Here is an 18044-nt window from a genome sequence, read left to right on the forward strand (position 1 = left end):
AAAGAAGGAAGAAGTATTGGGTGCGATTTGAAAAAAAAAAACAGGGAGAGTGTAAGTGTGACAAAAATGTTAGACAATTTCATATGTTTATATATTTCAATTGATATTAATTAACGACACTAAAAAAAAAAGTAAAAGTAATATAAAAAAAAATATCGAATGTAATTAAAAAAAAAATACAAAATACGAGTGTAATTTACTTTTTTTTCATGATTTAATTTAAAGGTAAAAAACCTTAACATCCAGTGCGACATTACTTACTTATCCCTAGAAGGCTTATTAAGTTTTGGGCTAATCTAATTCCTAGCCCACTTTAAAAAGCCCAGTAGCTGAAATCTTAACAAAAGGAGCGTCTTCCCTCAACTCCGAGCGAGAGAAGTTATTAGGGTTTTTGAGTGCGGCGGTCCAAACACTCTTCTCTGCAGCTTTTGCCTACAACTCCCTTCACCATGGCTGAACAAGTGCGCTTATTCTCCACATTTTCTCTTCCTTTTCTCCATTTCGTTTGATCAATACTCATTAGGCCTCGTTTGGATCTTCCGTTGTTTTTTTTGTTTTCAATTGTGTTTTGCAGACCGAGAAAGCTTTTCTGAAGCAACCAAAAGTGTTTCTCAGGTACGCTTAGTGTTCGAGAAAATGCTTCACTTTTGTTGTTTTTGTTTTTTCCATTGTGATGTTTTGATGCTGAATCGTTTGTTGTTTTTGGTCCCTTTCGCAGCACAAAGAAGACTGGGAAGGGAAAGAGACCTGGAAAAGGTGGGAACCGCTTTTGGAAGTCCATTGGGCTTGGATTTAAGACTCCCAGGGAAGCCATCGAAGGTATCTCTCTCTCTCATTCACCACTTTCTCTTATAAAATGTTTGTTCTTTGCGATGTGAATTTATCAGGTTATTGTTGTGGATATTTGTTTCTTCTTATTATAGATGCCATAAATTTTGTTGACCTGATGCGGTGTTTGTAAATTAGGTTATAGAAACTCACTTTCAAAAAGTTCACTCCCGAACATGCCCTAGTGTTGTTTGTTTGTGGCTGCTATCTGATAATTTGGGGTGCTTGTTTTATAATTGCAATGGTTTTTAAACATGCATTTCAAATCCAAGTTAGAGACGTGCTCGGTGTGAACATATTTATTTACAGGATTCAAGGGTATATGCTTTTACTAATGTTTACTATCTAAAATATTATGGTGTTCTGTTGTGCGAGTATTGTTGGGAAATAATAATTGTAATCTAGTTATTAGAATACCATGCATTTGTCTATACACTTTAAAATGCTATTTTTTTTTTGTGAGGCTGATTGTTAAATCTCATGGCATTACTCATGTCATTATCTTCATGTACTTTTGTTACTTCATATCAAATGACCTAGTTATTTCTCTCTGTACCTGTATGTGGTCATTTCTGCTTTTAAACCAGTTGTTTTGATTTATTATTCCTTTTGAATACAGGAACCTATATTGACAAGAAGTGCCCCTTCACTGGCAATGTTTCCATCCGTGGCCGTATCTTGGCTGGAACATGTCACAGTGCTAAGATGAACAGGACTATTATTGTTAGAAGGAATTATCTCCATTTTATCAAGAAGTACCAGAGGTATTCTCCTGCCATCCTTTTTAGCCTTTTTTTTTGTTTGGTATGTTTGTAGAAACATAATTACAATTCCATTTTTATTTTTTTGTTCAGGTACGAGAAGAGGCACTCAAATATTCCTGCTCATATATCACCTGCCTTCCGTGTGAAGGAAGGGGATCACGTTATTATTGGTCAATGCAGGTGAGATTATATAAGAGAAACCTTTTTTGTGTACTAACCTGTAAATCTTGTATATTTAATGGTATAGATATCTGTTTGATTCTTGTTTGTAACACTTCTGCAGGCCTCTCTCTAAGACAGTGAGGTTCAATGTCTTGAAAGTGATCCCAGCTGGATCTTCTAGTGGTGCAAAGAAGGCTTTTACTGGAATGTGAGCTTCGATTTCCAGTTTTTATTGAAGAAAAATGTTACCTTGTTATTTAGTAGATCTGATTTCTTTTCTGGAAGGTGACATATTAAAACCTTATCAATTTTGGATTTTCTTTGAGGTTTCGTTCTGGCTTTATGTTTAGGATTTTGTTATACATTATGTTTTTCGAATACTATTTGCCTTTTAATTTTTGAAACTATGCAGACTCTTCATTTGCTTTACCAGTAATATATTTAGTTTACTCGGGTTTCTAAAGTTTGGTTGAATATGTTTTAAACTGAGATTGAGATTTGGGCCCATTGGAAATTACGAAAATTAGTTTTGTAACTCAGCAGTATACATTGAATTTGTTTCTTGAGCATTCACAAGATTGGATCACATCTGACACCTGTTAGATGTATGAAATTTAAAAATAATGTATGCAGAGGAAAGAAAATACACAGCACAGTCATTAAAACGGCTCGTCGAGATATGTAATCCATTAATAATCCAACCCAAAACTTCTCAAGCCCATGCGATTCACTTTTCTGGGGTATAATATGTGAATACTGGCTAGGATTTCTGGTGAATTTATCTCATTGGTCTCGTCTGATAACAGTAGTGTTTTGTTTGACGGAATTCTTTTTTGTGTACATATCTGAAACTGAAGCTTGCTGTAACTCGGGGGATATGCTCAACATAATCAATTAACTTAATAAACTCATCCCACCATTTATCCCTCCACGTATTGATGTGTATGTCCTTTTGGGCATTTGGTCCTTTCACCAATCATTGTTCACTTATCGTGTTGACCAATCATTTGGTTCCTCTATTTTAATAATTTCCCAACTTTAAAAAAATTTGCGCATTTGGTCTAATCTTGAACTTCATCTATTTCCTATTTTTTTATTTCTTACATTATAATTAATTAAATTATTTTCTATAATACGTTAAATGAATATGTTACATTCAGAACTCAATTCGATAAAAAAAGAAATAAAACATGATTAAAATTGAGAATTTGACTAAAATTGAAAATATTATAAAATAAAAGGACATAATGTCTATTTTAAAATAAGAGATTAAAATCACAGTATTTTTGAAAATAAAGAAACCAAATGTTCTTATTTTAAAATGGGGACCAAAATTACATATCGAATAAAATAAAATAGAAGAATTAAAATTCCAATAAGCGTTGATTTTATCTATTTTTGGAGACGAATACACATCAAATAAACCAAGACAAAATGAAAACTAAAACAGCTATAAATGTCTTGTAAACTTTATAAGATAAAGGTTAATTAATCTATATCAACATTAATTAAACATATTTAGGATTAGTTAAACTTTTCTTGTCAATATTATATGTCTTGACTATGTACATTCAATACACCCATGTCAATAATATCAGATCCTGCCTGAAATCCACACTTATGTAATAAAGGATGATCGCAGTAAATAAATACAGAGTCTTACTAATCCGTGTACTTATACACTAATTAAAGAATTACAAAAAATATTTAATATAAAATTATAAGAGAATGTAAAAAAAAAATCATGAATAACCCAATTTTATACATCTTAATAAAAAATTTATTTTAAGTTTTCTAATTAGTTTGGACACTGATTAATATTTGTCATAAATATATTATAAAAAATTAAGATACAAATTTTTGTCAAAAGATCTAATTATAAGCCTTTTGATATTATTTTTTATTCTCACATAAAAAAGAAACATAAATTACAAAAGAGGTGTGTGATTTAGTTTTAGATATGAAAGTCAATTCAAATTACATAAAAAAATTAAATAGTGGTCTGTTCAATTTCTTTTTTTTAATTGATTTAGTGATTTAAAATAATTCAAATTGATTTATGAACACTCTTAATAAAGTATATATTCTAGCAAGACTTTTTATTTAATGAAATTTACATTAAATTTACCCTATCATAACGATTAACGAGTTGAGTATGTTGGTAACTTTTTGGATTCGCATCAGTGGAAATCTTTGACTTGAGTCTCAATGGTTGCATGCGTGATGTGTCTGAAACACTGGCAATATAGCATTGTTGATCTGGTAGGAAATGGACCAAATTAAACTCATGCGATTGTGTTAGTTGATATGCCCTCTATTCGTGACAAGAAATCACTGTGTCGGTGTATGGTGCTCATAACAGCTTGGAGCTGTACTAGATCAATAATGAAACTGTCACCCTGTCTACCATAGCTAGCTTACGAGAACTGTTGTTGTCCCCACATCATTGTCACATAGTTGCTCTAATTGATACTATGACACCCCAACTCTGATTGGGAAATTTACCTTTTTTGTCTTGAGCAAATTACCATGTTGCTATTGATGTTGTTGGATCACAATGTTCCACAAATTCTTGCCATGCTGTGCTTTAAACTTTAAAGTACTTGATTTTGTTGGTTCATGTTTGATTTATAGTTAAAATTGTTATTATATGTATTTCAATATAATTAATGAATAAAAATAAAAATATTGATTTTTTTGTAAAAATATTTTTACTTCAAACATATTTTTTTACCTGATTTTCAAACATATTCTCATATTGGAATACATATTTTGCTGTTCCATTTTAAAATACTTTAATCCCTTTTGTTTGGTGTTGAGTTGACCTTTTTTTTTCTCTTTTTTGTTGCCATTTTGGTGTTGGCCATTAGCAATGAAAATATCTCACATCAAATGAACCCTTACGAGGGGCATGGAACTTTTTAAGCCCTTCCACTGATGCCAAAATGTGATGGGCACAACTTCAGTGAACACCATTGTCCCACGTCTTAGTCCAACATCTTCAGTTTTCCCATCAAGACGTGAGAGAGATTCTTATGCATTGCTAGTGTCATGATAACTTTATAGTGCAAAAGGGTTCCCTCCTTTTGGTATGCTTGACTTGACCATAAAGACTTATATGATGTATGAACATTAATGCCTTGTTGGAATCCCAGTAGCGATAGCCACTAAATTTGTACTAAAGTTCATTCTCAGATTAAAAAAAAAGTCATTTCACTTCGATTCCTTTCTCTCATTTTAACTTATGATTAATTCAACTACGACATTTATGAGAGATGGGGTGTCATACAGCACCCAAGCCTACAAAATCATAGGGCTATATTTAAAGGCTGTGCTGACTTGTTTGCACAACTAGGACCTCCTCCGTAGAAACTCGATTGAGAAGTTATAATGTGATTAATTACCCATCGTGTTTCCATTGAATAAGTTCTTTATTAGCACTAACCAATAAAATTTGTAAAACTTTGCTTTCAATTCTTTTTCCTCATAATTGGTAATTATAGAATAAAGCAATATGCCATAGTCAACTTGTCTCTTAACTTATTATGTTACGTATTTCCAATAATTTATGATACACATATACTTCAAAACTAGTGATGTATTTATATTGTATCCTTATTTGATACTAATATTTGTATTAAGAAATTGCATTCATATTTCGTACGTAACCATTTTTTCTTCTTCTATGTTGTGGATATCCATCACTTTCAAAGCTTTATTGTTTTAAAAAGTTTAAGATGCAGATGATTTGAGAAAACTACTAAAATATTGTTTTTTACTCTCTCTCTCTCTCTCTCTCTCTCTCTCTCTCTCTCTCTCTCTCTCTCTCTCTCTCTCTCTCTCTCTCTCTCTCTCTCTCTCTCTCTCTCTCTCTCTCTCTCTCTCTCTCTCTCTCTCTCTCTCTCTCTCTCTCTCTCTCTCTCTCTCTCTCTCTCTCTCTCTCTCTCTCTCTCTCTCTCACCATTTCATATTTCATTAAATAATTTTTTTACGTAGCAACACCTTTTGTATGTAATTCATTAAATAAATTTAATTGATCGGATCATTGGAATTTATTGTGGAATAACACTACCAATACTTGATCTATATATATACCCATATACAAGAAAAATAATTTTTACATAAAAAAATAAAAATAATTTTCGAAACAAAAAGTCTTATACCCCTCCCAAAAAAGCATAATCACATTCTTGCAATAGTTTTCTTCAAAACTATCACATAGAATAACAAAATTTTGACGATAAATATGTATTTGATGTAATATATTTTGTTATAGTTGTTAGAACAATAACAAATCCACACACGAGATATGAGAAAAAGATATGACAGAATTGAAATTCTGTTTTTCAAAAAATCAGTCAAAATGATGAAAGAGTCAAATGCTATTTATACAGTATACATGCTAAAACTAGCTTATTCACTTTCTAATAACAACCCATAATTCACTTCTAATCGCTAGCTATTTTAATCACATTCTAACACCCCCCCTTTGATCCAAAAGCTTACAAACAAACTACATTCAAGGACTCTCTCAACTCCTTAAACCTTTCAATCTTCAATGACTTAGTCATTATATCTGCCAATTGCACTTCTGTCCTGCAAGGCTTCAATTTAACCCTGCCCTAGTTTACTTGATCCTTAAGGAAATGAAACTTGGTGTCTATATGCTTGCTTCTATCGTGAGATACTGGATTCTTGGCCAAAGCTATAGATGATTTACTGTCCACAAGCAATTCAACAACATTACCAACAAACACCTTCAATTCACTAAGCAAGGAAGATAACCATAGTGTCTAACAAGCAGCTGAACACGCTGCAATGTATTCTGCTTCACAAGTTGATAGTGCCACCACTGTTTGCTTCTTTGAGCTCCAGGACATAGGAGATCCAGACAATAGGAAGACTTGTCCCATAGTGCTTTTCCTATCAACCAAATCACGACACCAATCAGAATCAGAATAGGCTTCAAGATGTAGACTCTCATCCTCCTTGATTTGATGGGAAAAAATGATTCCATATCCCAGAGTTCCCTTTAGATATCTCAAGATTCTCTTAGCAGCTAACAAATGTGGTTGTCTAGGATCACTCATGAACCTGCTCACAAGTCCAACACTGAAATCAATTTCTGGTCTACTTTGACAAATAAACCTCAGGCTACCAGCAATCTGCCTGAACAAGGTTCCATAAAATGAAGCCTCATTCTCACTTCTTACAAGCTTCACATTTAACTCAACTAGAGTTTCTGCAGGATTACACTCCATCATATTGAACTTCTTTATTACCTCTAAAATATACTTCTTCTAGTGCATAAAGATTCCCTTTTCAGTATAAGCAAACTTTAATCTCAAAAATATGATAAGATTCCTAAGTCTGTCATTTCAAATTCCTTCTTTAAGCTTTGCTTGAGTGACTCAATACTAGCTAAACTACTACCAGTAATCAATAAGTTATCCACATATAAGCAAATAAGAAGAATTTTAGTGGAACTTACAGTCTTAACATAGACTCCATGCTCAACTGAACATTTATGAAAACCAACACTATGAAGGAAAGTATCAATCCTTTTGTTCCAAGCCCTATGTGCCTATTTCAGGCCATATAGAGCCTTCCTTAACTTCAAAACCTTCTGTTCATTCCCTTTACTTATGAAACCAGGAGGTTGTACAATGAACACTTCCTCATCAAGTGGTCCATTGAGAAAAGCTGATTTAACATCCAGCTGCCATAACTTCCAATTCCTCCAACTAGCCAAAGCAACAATTAGCCTCACAGTTTCCAATCTAGCTATAGGAGCAAACACCTTTGAGTAATCTATCCCTTTCTTCTGCATGAAACCTTTAGCTACTAGTCTAGCCTTTTGCTTAGCAACTGAGCCATCTTGTTTAAGTTTAACTTTAAAAACCCATTTGACATCAATAGGAATCTTGTTTTGAGGTAATTCTACCATTTCCCAGGTATGATTCTTCTCAATACTTCTTAATTCTTCTTCCATGGTTAATTTCCATACTTTGCTTGTGATGGCTTCATCAAGACTAATAGGTTCCACATCAGCCATGAATGCCAGGTGCTGAACTAGATCACCATCATCTAAGATAACATTATCAGGATAAACTTGATAGTCTGAAAGTCTTGATGGGAAATTTTTATTTCTTATAGGTATGTTATTCACTACTTGAGACTCAACATTCATTGTCTCTTGAATGGTTTCTCCTACTAAGTTGTTTTCTTCCCAATCAAACTATAATTTTGAAACTATTTCAGTTATAGGCTGTGACTCACCCCATGAATTAGATTCATCAAAATAAACATCTCCACTGAATAGAACTTGTTTTGTCTTGGGATTGTACAACTTGTAGAAACCTGTAGAGTTGTAACCTACAAAAATCATTGGTTCACTTTTGTCATCAAGCTTCTTTCTCCTTTGATTTGGAATATGTCTATAGCAGAATGAGCCAAAGATTTTGAAATGCTTGATAGAAGGCTTGCTACCAGACCATGCTTCTTTTGGAACTATTGACTCAAGCCTTTTGGTAGGGCATCTGTTCAGGACATGAGCAATAGTCATGGCTGCTTCACCCCAGAAACTATGAGGGATATTTTTCTGCTTGAGCATGCTTCTTACCATATTTAATATGGTCCTGTTTCTTCTTTCTGCAATCCCATTGTGTTGGGGAGTGTAGGGTGCAGTTACTTCATGTATTATTCCATGCTCCTTGCAGAAGCCTTCTAGCTCACCAGACGTGAATTATCCTCCTCCATCTGTCCTCAGAATCTTAATACACTTCCTAGACTGCTTTTCTACTAGAGCCTTGAATCGTTTAAAGATGTTGAACACTTCACTCTTAGCCTTAATCAAATATAGCCATAATTTTCTACTAAGATCATCAACAAATGAGACAAAATATCTATTTCCCCCTAGTGATGGAACATCAAATGGCCCACAAACATCTAAGTAGACAATATGTAGAATATCACTGGCTTTGGACATAATGTATGAACTGAAAGAGGTTCTAGGTTGCTTGCTGATCAAGCAGTTGTCACAAATTTTCTTTGGAATCACAATTGAGGGAAGACCATATACCATATCTTTTGATCTCAACAGGCTTAAATCTTTGAAATTTAAGTGGCCTAACCTTAGGTGCCATAACCATGAGTCATTTGATAATGTAGCATGTAGCAGCAGAAAAGCATTGAGATTCAATGGTGTTTAGGTTTACCTTGAAGGTTCTATTTCTAACCAAAGGGGCTTTCATGATCATTCTCTTTGTTGTGTCATAGATCTCCAAAAAACCATTAATCATATTCATTAAGAATCACTTTTCCAAGAGTTGACCCATACTGATCAAGTTGCTCTTCATTCCAAGAACATAAAGCACATCTGAGATCACTGCTTGTCTTCCATCTTGCCTTGTGACTAACACATTCCCAGCACCCTCAACCTGAATAACTCTTTATTGTCTGCAAACCTTATTGTGCTATTCTTCTTTGCATCAAAATTAACAAGCCAATCACGATGTCCGATCATATGATTTGAACACCCAGAATCTATGTACCAAATTTCATTATTGTGAGATTTTGGATTGGTGATCATCATCATCATCAAAGGTTGTTCTTTAGGATTTGCTTCATTCTCTTCTTTGACCATGTTTGCTTGATGATCACTATGTGATTGACTCCCCCGATGATCTGTATGACTTGGTGTAGCTACACATTCTGTGGAAAAATGTCTAATCCGATTACAATTAAAACATTTGATTTTTTTTCCTGTCAACAACTTTTTTCTTTCCTCCTAGCCAGTTATTGAAACTCCCTCTTCTATTGGAGCTTTCTGGTTGATCTTGATCAAGAATTTCCTTTGGAGTTGTGGCCTCCTCTTCCTGATGTATGAGCATGTAGTGCTTGATGATCACCAGACTTCTCTAAACCTCTTTCAACGAGTCTCTGCTCATGTGCCTCGAGAGAACCTTGAAGTTCTTCTACCTTTAATTCCTCGAGCTTCTTAGATTCTTCAATGGCTACAACAATGTTGTTGAACTTGGGATTGAGTGTTCTCATAATCTTTTCTACAATTATTTGATTTGAAATTGTCTCACCACAATTCTTCATGGCATTCGTGTAAGTGATGATTCTATCGAAAAATTCAGCTATCTTTTCATTATTCTCCATTTGCATCAATTCGTATTGACGCCTCATCGTTTGTAATCTCACCTTCTTCAATTGCTCTGCGCCTTCATTGCATTTCTCCAGGATCTTCCACACTTCTCGCAAAGTTGCAGCACCTGTAATCTTCTCAAAGTGTGCCTCATCAACACATTGATGAATCAGGAAGGTCGCTTTACAATCTTTCTTCTTGTTTTTGTTGTGAAGCGCCTTTTGTGCATCTGTAGAATCTTCAGTGAACGTTAGATAACCTTCTTTGACAATTTCTGTGACTTCCGGATAGCCCAAAATCACCTTCATCTGCACACGCCACCAATCTCAGTTCTTTCCATTGAGAATGGGAAGATTTGTTAAAAAATTCGCGCCAATTGGTCCCATCATGTGTGTTGCAAGAATCCCTTAATCGAAACCTTGGCTCTGATTGTTAGAACAATAACAGATTTACACACGAGATATGAGAAAAAGATGTGAGAGAATTGAAATTTTGTTATTAAAAAATCAGTCAAAATGATGAAAGAGTCAAATGTTATTTATACAATATATCTGCTAAAACTAGCTTATTCACTTTCTAACAACAATCCATAGTTCACTTCTAATCGCTAGTTATTTTAATCACATTCTAACAATAGTCATATCTAAAAGTTTAAGAAATTGTGTATCATATTGTACTAGTACATGCGTGAGTATCCGTGCAATAGCCAATTTTCCTTCTACAATCAATCACCAGAAGAAAGAAAAGGGAAATAAGGGAGTTGCAACCAAATAAGTAAATATTTCAAGCACTAATGCTTGCTCTAGTTGATAAGTAAATCTTTTCTCAAGAAAGGTATATGAATACATCTCAACTATTCAAAGACTTTATTTGCTTCTTCTTTTTTACCTTTCATGAATCATATTATAGATGACATCTTTGGGATGTTATCTCTCTAGTATCCTTGATTTTTGACTCCTCAATAATTTTCACACTATGACACTTCATGAAGTGACATTTCACTTAATATTTTTATTGGTCAGAACCCTCCACCAGTCAGAACCCTCCATAGGTAACCTTTTCCAAGATCTCGAAAATCAGCTATGTTTACTTCTAGGATCAATGATTGATCCCACAAATCAACACAAAATTTGTTAGCGTATTTTGTCCTTATTCACATGCTTTCTGAGAAACTTTCCAGAAGGTTACCCATCATATAACTAGTCCAAACCAAACAAGCTTAACTATGGAATTCTTATATGATAGACTATCGAAAAATAGATACATCTTATAGGAATAGATAATACCAATTAATTCCTTTTAATTCATCCTTAACTATACAGTTCCATACCTGTACAGCTTCTGGATCTTTTTCATTCTGGTGTGATTCAATCGGAGTATTATAATCTTTGGTGTACTTTGATGAGGAAAAAAAAGATTTAGTTAAATCCATATTTTTCTGGATATAGCTAGAAAATACAATACTTTTGCTTCTTTCTTAAATTATAACTTCAGATCACCATATACCAGTTAGGAGAGGATCATACCAACAGCTGCTCCCGTTGAATATTTTAATAAAATAATAAGGTTGGTTTCAAAGTAGTTTAGCAAGTAGAAAAGATGTTATCGAATAGTATTAGTATGAAACCAAGTCTAAAAGTTATAAATGGCTAATTGAACAAAGAGGAGGGGAGACCTTATTCGTTTTCTTCCTACATTGGAGTTTTGACCCCTAATAGACAAAACCCATCTACTTAACTCTCAAGAAATTTATTTAGTTATATGAATGCCGTCCTCAAAGGGAATAGTCTTGAAAGAATTTCTTGCAACTACCTATTATGAGTACTGTTAATACTTTGCACACCACTATGATTGGTTACAACAATTTTCTTTTCTCTTTTTAAGAAAATATCATCATAACTCAATATGTCCATATAATATAATCTTTCTCATTAAGTAACGTGGCCTTTTAGCATTTTATTTCATTTTATTTCGTTCAAACATAATTACATAATTTCAATTAGTTTCAGTTAACAGTACAGGGGTGAATGAATTTAGAGATGAAATAAATTTCCTCTCTAACAGTGATGAAATTTGCAATGTATCATACATCTTGTGATGATGTTAAATATATGTCAGTTAACAACGGATTTAGTGACGGAAAATATTTCTCTCTAAATATTCAGTCACAAATTTATAACCGAGTAAAATATTGTGTGTGTGTGCGTGATATTTTGGGTTGAAATTTTTATTTCTCTAAAAGCGTTTTACAAAATAAATAACACATATTTAGCTAGGAATTTAGAGACAAAATGATTCCCTTCCTAATTTATCTGTCACAAATTTTGCATACTACTTTTTGTGATCAAATTTGACATTTTAATGAATTTTTCTCTCTCTAATTTTTTGTCACAAATTTAAATTAATTAATTACTAAAGGAATTCTTTGTTCAGTAATATTATTATGAAATAAAAAAATTACATTTTAAAGATAATATTTTGTTATTTTTATATTTTAAATTATATAGAAATTATTAATTACTATATTATTGACATTTTTTCTATCAATTTGAGATATATTTATATGAAAACATACTTAAGGTTTTTTATTTTAATTAAATGTTTATATGAAAAAACATAGCATTGACTTTGAAAAAGAGAAGAGAATGAAACACCAAAAATATTTACAAATTTAAGAATTAAAATAAAATTTGTTTAGGATTTATAAATAAATTCTAAAAATGGATAAAAAAAGTATAACTTAAAAGTGATCTCAAAGTCTCGTCCTTCTCATCTCCAAAAAAATAAGTAGATATAAAATAGGATTAATAAATAAATTCTAAAAATAAAATAAAAAAATATAACTTAAAAATGATCTTATTTTTTTATTCTACGAAATAAATGTGAATAAATTAAATTATTTTTTTATTATCATGACGATGGTATAGAGTATCTATCATTTTTTAATAATGATTAATATCTATTAAAAAATCTACATCTTAGTTAAAAAACTGAAGTCAAGATCACTTATATCAATAACTTTTTGATAATTAAATTTTTTTACTAATTTAATGTTTTAGTAATTAATGATTAACTAATTACATTGTTAATCGATGAGCTGTTGAAATAATCACTCCAAGCAAAAATTGATGTATCTTAATTCATATATTTTATTTTAATAATTTTTTTAATTTTAAAAGTCCTTTAATTGTACAGAATTTTAAAAGTTATATCGCTTTAATTTAATCCTATTTAATAAAAAAATATTCATAATTAATAATAAAAATATTTAGTAGTTTATTTATTTATATTTATGAATTTTAATTAAATTAAGAAACGAAAATGAAAATGGATAGAAACGTTTCCTAGTAAGTTTTTCGGTTGCATTTTAGATTTTACATAATATAGAAGACTTTAATTATTCCCAATTAATACGGTTGGCAGAGGGTGAATGTGCACTAGCAAACAAGGACTATACGTACATCTCTAGCTGGCATAAAATGATTCTATTGAGGATAATTAATAATCGTGAAAGGAAAAACAAATTAATTTTAAGTTTAATTTTAATTCACTTTTTGTTTAAATAAATAAAACCGTTTTACTTAATTTTGCTTTGTATAAAACTACAGCTATTCTTCGTGTAAGACAATATTTCTCAAATAAAATATAATTATTATTAACAACAAAATTCTTTCATCAAAACGTAAATGTATATTTAAAACTCAAATTAAGATAGATTACACTAGAATAATGTCATATTAGTTTATTCGTGCACTCATTTGTCCTAGTTTACACAATTTTTTATTATTATTATTATAGTTAACACAATTATATTTATTTTTTTATTTATTTGTTTATCTTTTGTATATAAATCATGTTGTGTATGTAACATTTTTTTAACTTTTCCTACCACATCATTTATCTTATTTCATATTCCTTTCTTCTCTTCTTATTATACAAATATAATTTCTTTTTTATATACATGTGTCTTAAAATGCTTTTTTAAAATAAAAAGTGATAACAAAATTTGTTTCAATCTTGATGTACATATATATATATATATATATATATATATATATATATATATATAACTAACATTTAAAAGTTCAACATTTCAAAAACAAACCAAGTTATAAATGGCTTAATTTAACTGAATCGAAAGGGAAAATTTATCAATAATAAACTTAATATCAGTAAACTATGATATTAAAAAGATTTGACATCTAAAAACATTTAAAAAGGAAACTAAGAGATAAATGCCTTAATTTAACTGAATCGAAAAGGAAAATTTACAAATAATTAAAATAATGTCGCTCAACTACTGTAATATTAAAAAAAAAAGGACATTTAAAATATCTATGGTCAATTAGTCATAGTCAATTGTATTTAATGATGTATGTATTCCAACTTCCCGCACCAGCTTCCCTTATTTTCATGGAAATTATCTTTACCAAGTTTGAGCCCTGAACACGCCATCAAGCAATAAGCACTACTACTACTGATGGCTAAATAAAAGCCACAAAATTAATAGAAGCAGGTATGGAGAAAAGAAAAGACATGAAATTCGGGTATAAATATCGCAGAAGATTTTTCACATGGGATATTATGGGAGTGCAATAAAGGGAGAGAAAAAAGAGAGGAAAATTAATATTAATACATAAAAAAGAAAACTAGGTGGGATGACAAGATGATAGGTAAGCATAGAAAGGGACATCATAGAAGCTTATTTTTGTGAGCAAAAAACATTATAATATCAAGAAACCACTTAATAAACTCAACCAACAATTTTGGACCACGCTTTCATAGAAAAATCAGGAACTTAACGGCTCCCATCTTCTCTCCTTTCACACTGCTTTCCACTAACACTTATATGTAAACACACAACAACGCCATCATTGTCCCAACATATTCTAAGAATCTTCTTTCTCTCTCTCTTTCTATCTCTTTGTAGTGTAAGCAACAAAATTCCATCAAGTGTGATCTCTTAATATGTGGAGTTGTGTGTGGACTACTCTTACTTCATAATTTCCATGCCTGCAAGTGCAAGTGCAAGTGCCAGTTGCTGAGTTGAACGTGCCACTTGACCGCAAGTGTTTTTGTTGTCACCATGTGTGTGAAAGATGGCGAACAAGTTGGTGAAGATCATATAGAGAAGAACGTTGATAACAATAGGAGAGTTTCATGGCCTTTGCATTGTGATCTCTTGCGTGCCCACATGGATAACAAAGAAAAAGACTCTTCTTTTAGAATTCCCTCTGACCAGATCAGTGTTGTAAATTCATCTCCTGTAAGGAATTCCTTCCCCTCATCTTTCTCTTTCTTCTGTTCCTTTATGGGGTGTCTTTTTTTTTCTTTTTTTCTTTACTGTACGGTAGTTTGAATTTGTAGGCCACTCTTTCAATTATGCTTCGGAGACTTCAATAGTACTTTAATTGCCATTGTTCATGAATCTTGTTCACTGTTTTTTATTTTAACCTTTTGTGAAGTCATGGATTCTTCTATTTTTAATTAGATTTTGGTTTGTGTCTGCCCATATGGCTGTTAATCGCTTGCTTGGATTCTTCTTGGGTATCTGTGGAAGAAGAGAACTTGCTAATGAAATATGACCTCTAAAGGTTACTTGATCTTGAAATTCTCTCAGATGTGATTATCAAAAGGGTGGCTAATGTTAGAATTGGTTGTCGGAAATTAGTTCGTCTCCGGGGATGGAGATTAACTTTGTGTACTTGGTAACATCAATGTGGAAACTGATTGTGCTGTCAATTGAATCAGCCTGCATTGCTTGCATGTAAATCACGATTGGTGTTTCTAAATGGTTCTTATTTGTTAGCACAATTTGTTGATTCATAAAATTGAGTTTGGTGACTTTGTAGATATGAAAGTAGTTACATACTGCTGAAATTGACACCTGGTACAATTTCAGAATAATATTCGTGTTTGTGTACTCGAGAATACTCATCTGTTTCTTACTTTTCATGTTTTTCTTGAGTTTGCTTAGCGTCTTCTGTTAGTTAACTTTATTTCTCTGCACAAGGCTCCTATCATCTTGGCTCATTTGCATTTTTCTGCTGTGGTACATTTTAGCTGGAAAGCATATGTGAGGATGCAGAAATTGTGGACAAAAAACAGAACATGATGAACTTTGTCCCTACTCTTCGGTCTGGAGAGTGTTCTGATATTGGAGATCGCCCTTCCATGGAGGATACCCACATATGCATTGGAGACTTGGCAGAAAAATTTGGCAATAACGAACTTTGCAAGGAAGCTATTTCCTTTTATGGTGTAAGCTATCTAACCGATTATGCCATTCGCCTGGTGTCATAAATTTCATTTTATCCCATGCAGTCATGTTATATTTGTAATAATAAACCGGAAAAAAAAATAGAACAGTCTTAGTCCACCCCTAAACAGTGACCAGCAAGAAGGAAGGAAGTAGTCAATGATGGACAACTTAAAAAGAAAGGTCAAGCATCTTGTTGTGTTCACATAATCCAATGAGCTAGAAACTCAAGCCTCAAAAGTTTCCTCTCCCAAAATTTTTGCAAGCAAATTAACATATAATTGGATCTGTATAGAACTAGACAATGACCAGATGATGTTATAAGTCGAAGTTAGGGATATTAAATACTTCAACCTGGTTTGCAAGATTCGGTGTTGAAAATGTTTCCTTTTTTGAACTTTCTTAAAAGGTGACATTGTGGACTCTTTATCATTGTCACCCCCCCTTTCCTCCCCTTCAGAAATTGTAATAGTATAGCAATTCTAAAGTCTGACTTGAAACTTGTGACTAATAAGTAAATTATATAAGCTATAGGAAAATTCACCTCAGAAGAGACTGAACATCTATTAGTCATTTTGAATAGGTGGATATGCATCCTACTAATCAGGATTTGACATGTAAAGAGAAAAATGGTTTACTGTGCAGGTATTTGATGGACACGGAGGGAAGAGCGCTGCACAATTTGTTCGTGATCATCTGCCACGGGTGATTGTTGAGGATGCTGACTTCCCTTTGGAATTAGAGAAGGTAGTCACAAGGTCATTTTTGGAGATTGATGCAGAGTTTGCAAGATCATGTTCTACCGAGTCTTCCCTGTCTTCTGGTACAACTGCACTGACTGCAATTATATTTGGAAGGTGAACATCTTTGCTGCTTTTATGCCTTTGTAAAACCATGTATAATTTTCACAGTTCATATCCGGGAGGTGGTGGCACACTGATTTTGAAGTCAGATGCAGTGCCTATATATCACACTATGCCTTCCCTTTCAGGATTTATTGTTCCCTTCTCTCCACCAATGTTGCAAGTTGCATAAATATCGAATCATAGCAATTGGCTGAGTTATGTTGAATGGATATTTGATGAAACTATTTCAATGTTCTAAATGAATGCCATTGTCTTGTATAGGTCTTTACTGGTTGCCAATGCTGGAGACTGCCGCGCTGTATTGTCCCGTGGTGGAGGGGCTATAGAAATGTCCAAAGATCACAGGCCATTGTGTATTAAAGAAAGGAAGAGGATTGAGTCTCTAGGTGGATACATAGATGACGGTTACCTGAACGGCCAGTTAGGAGTGACTCGTGCACTAGGTGACTGGCATCTTGAAGGAATGAAAGAAATGAATGGAAAGGGTGGACCATTGAGTGCTGAGCCAGAACTTAAATTGATGACATTAACAAAAGAAGATGAATTTTTGATAATTGGGAGTGATGGAATCTGGGATGTTTTTCGCAGCCAAAATGCTGTAGACTTTGCTCGAAGGAGGCTTCAAGAGCACAATGATGTGAAGCAGTGTTGCAAGGAGATAATAGGGGAAGCAATAAAGAGAGGAGCAACAGACAACTTGACAGTGGTGATGATATGTTTCCACTCAGAACCACCACCTCCTATGGTTGTAGAAAGGCCTAGAGTCAGAAGAAGTATATCTGCTGAGGGGCTTCAAAATCTCAAGTGCTTGCTAGAAGGATAAAACATTCTTCTCTGCAACACAAATGATTCTTTTTTTGAGGTGAGATTATGTACATAAATTCATCCGTCACACTAAAAATGTCATTCTACTTCCTGTTGTTGCTGATCCCTGAGGGGATGGAGTAAGGAACACACCAAGATGGCAAATTCAAATAAATTTCATACCATCTTATAATTATTTTCCCCATTGC

General features: G+C 32.8%; 3 protein-coding genes across 3 annotated transcripts; 2 read left to right on the forward strand and 1 right to left on the reverse strand.

Annotated features, from left to right (window-relative positions):
* Positions 1-393: 393 nt before the first annotated feature.
* RPS11 (ribosomal protein S11) lies at positions 394-2076 on the forward strand. Its single transcript, NM_001250039.1, is given in 6 exon segments — positions 394-461; positions 575-615; positions 719-819; positions 1448-1592; positions 1683-1772; positions 1876-2076. Coding segments are annotated over 6 exon segments (480 nt in total). The 5' UTR covers positions 394-449; the 3' UTR covers positions 1967-2076.
* A 4471-nt stretch (positions 2077-6547) lies between these two features.
* LOC106795637 (secreted RxLR effector protein 161-like) lies at positions 6548-7015 on the reverse strand. The gene has a single exon (XM_014766253.1). The coding sequence runs from the start codon at positions 7013-7015 to the stop codon at positions 6548-6550; it is 468 nt and encodes a 155-aa protein (XP_014621739.1).
* A 7652-nt stretch (positions 7016-14667) lies between these two features.
* LOC100782648 (probable protein phosphatase 2C 27) lies at positions 14668-18044 on the forward strand. The gene is made up of 4 exons (XM_003542620.5): positions 14668-15172; positions 15970-16167; positions 16811-17022; positions 17293-18044. Exons 1-4 carry the CDS (start codon positions 14993-14995, stop codon positions 17852-17854), a joined length of 1152 nt encoding a protein of 383 aa, XP_003542668.1. The 5' UTR covers positions 14668-14992; the 3' UTR covers positions 17855-18044.

This window comes from Glycine max, chromosome 13, assembly GCF_000004515.6.
Source record: "Glycine max cultivar Williams 82 chromosome 13, Glycine_max_v4.0, whole genome shotgun sequence".
Lineage (NCBI taxonomy): Eukaryota > Viridiplantae > Streptophyta > Magnoliopsida > Fabales > Fabaceae > Glycine > Glycine max.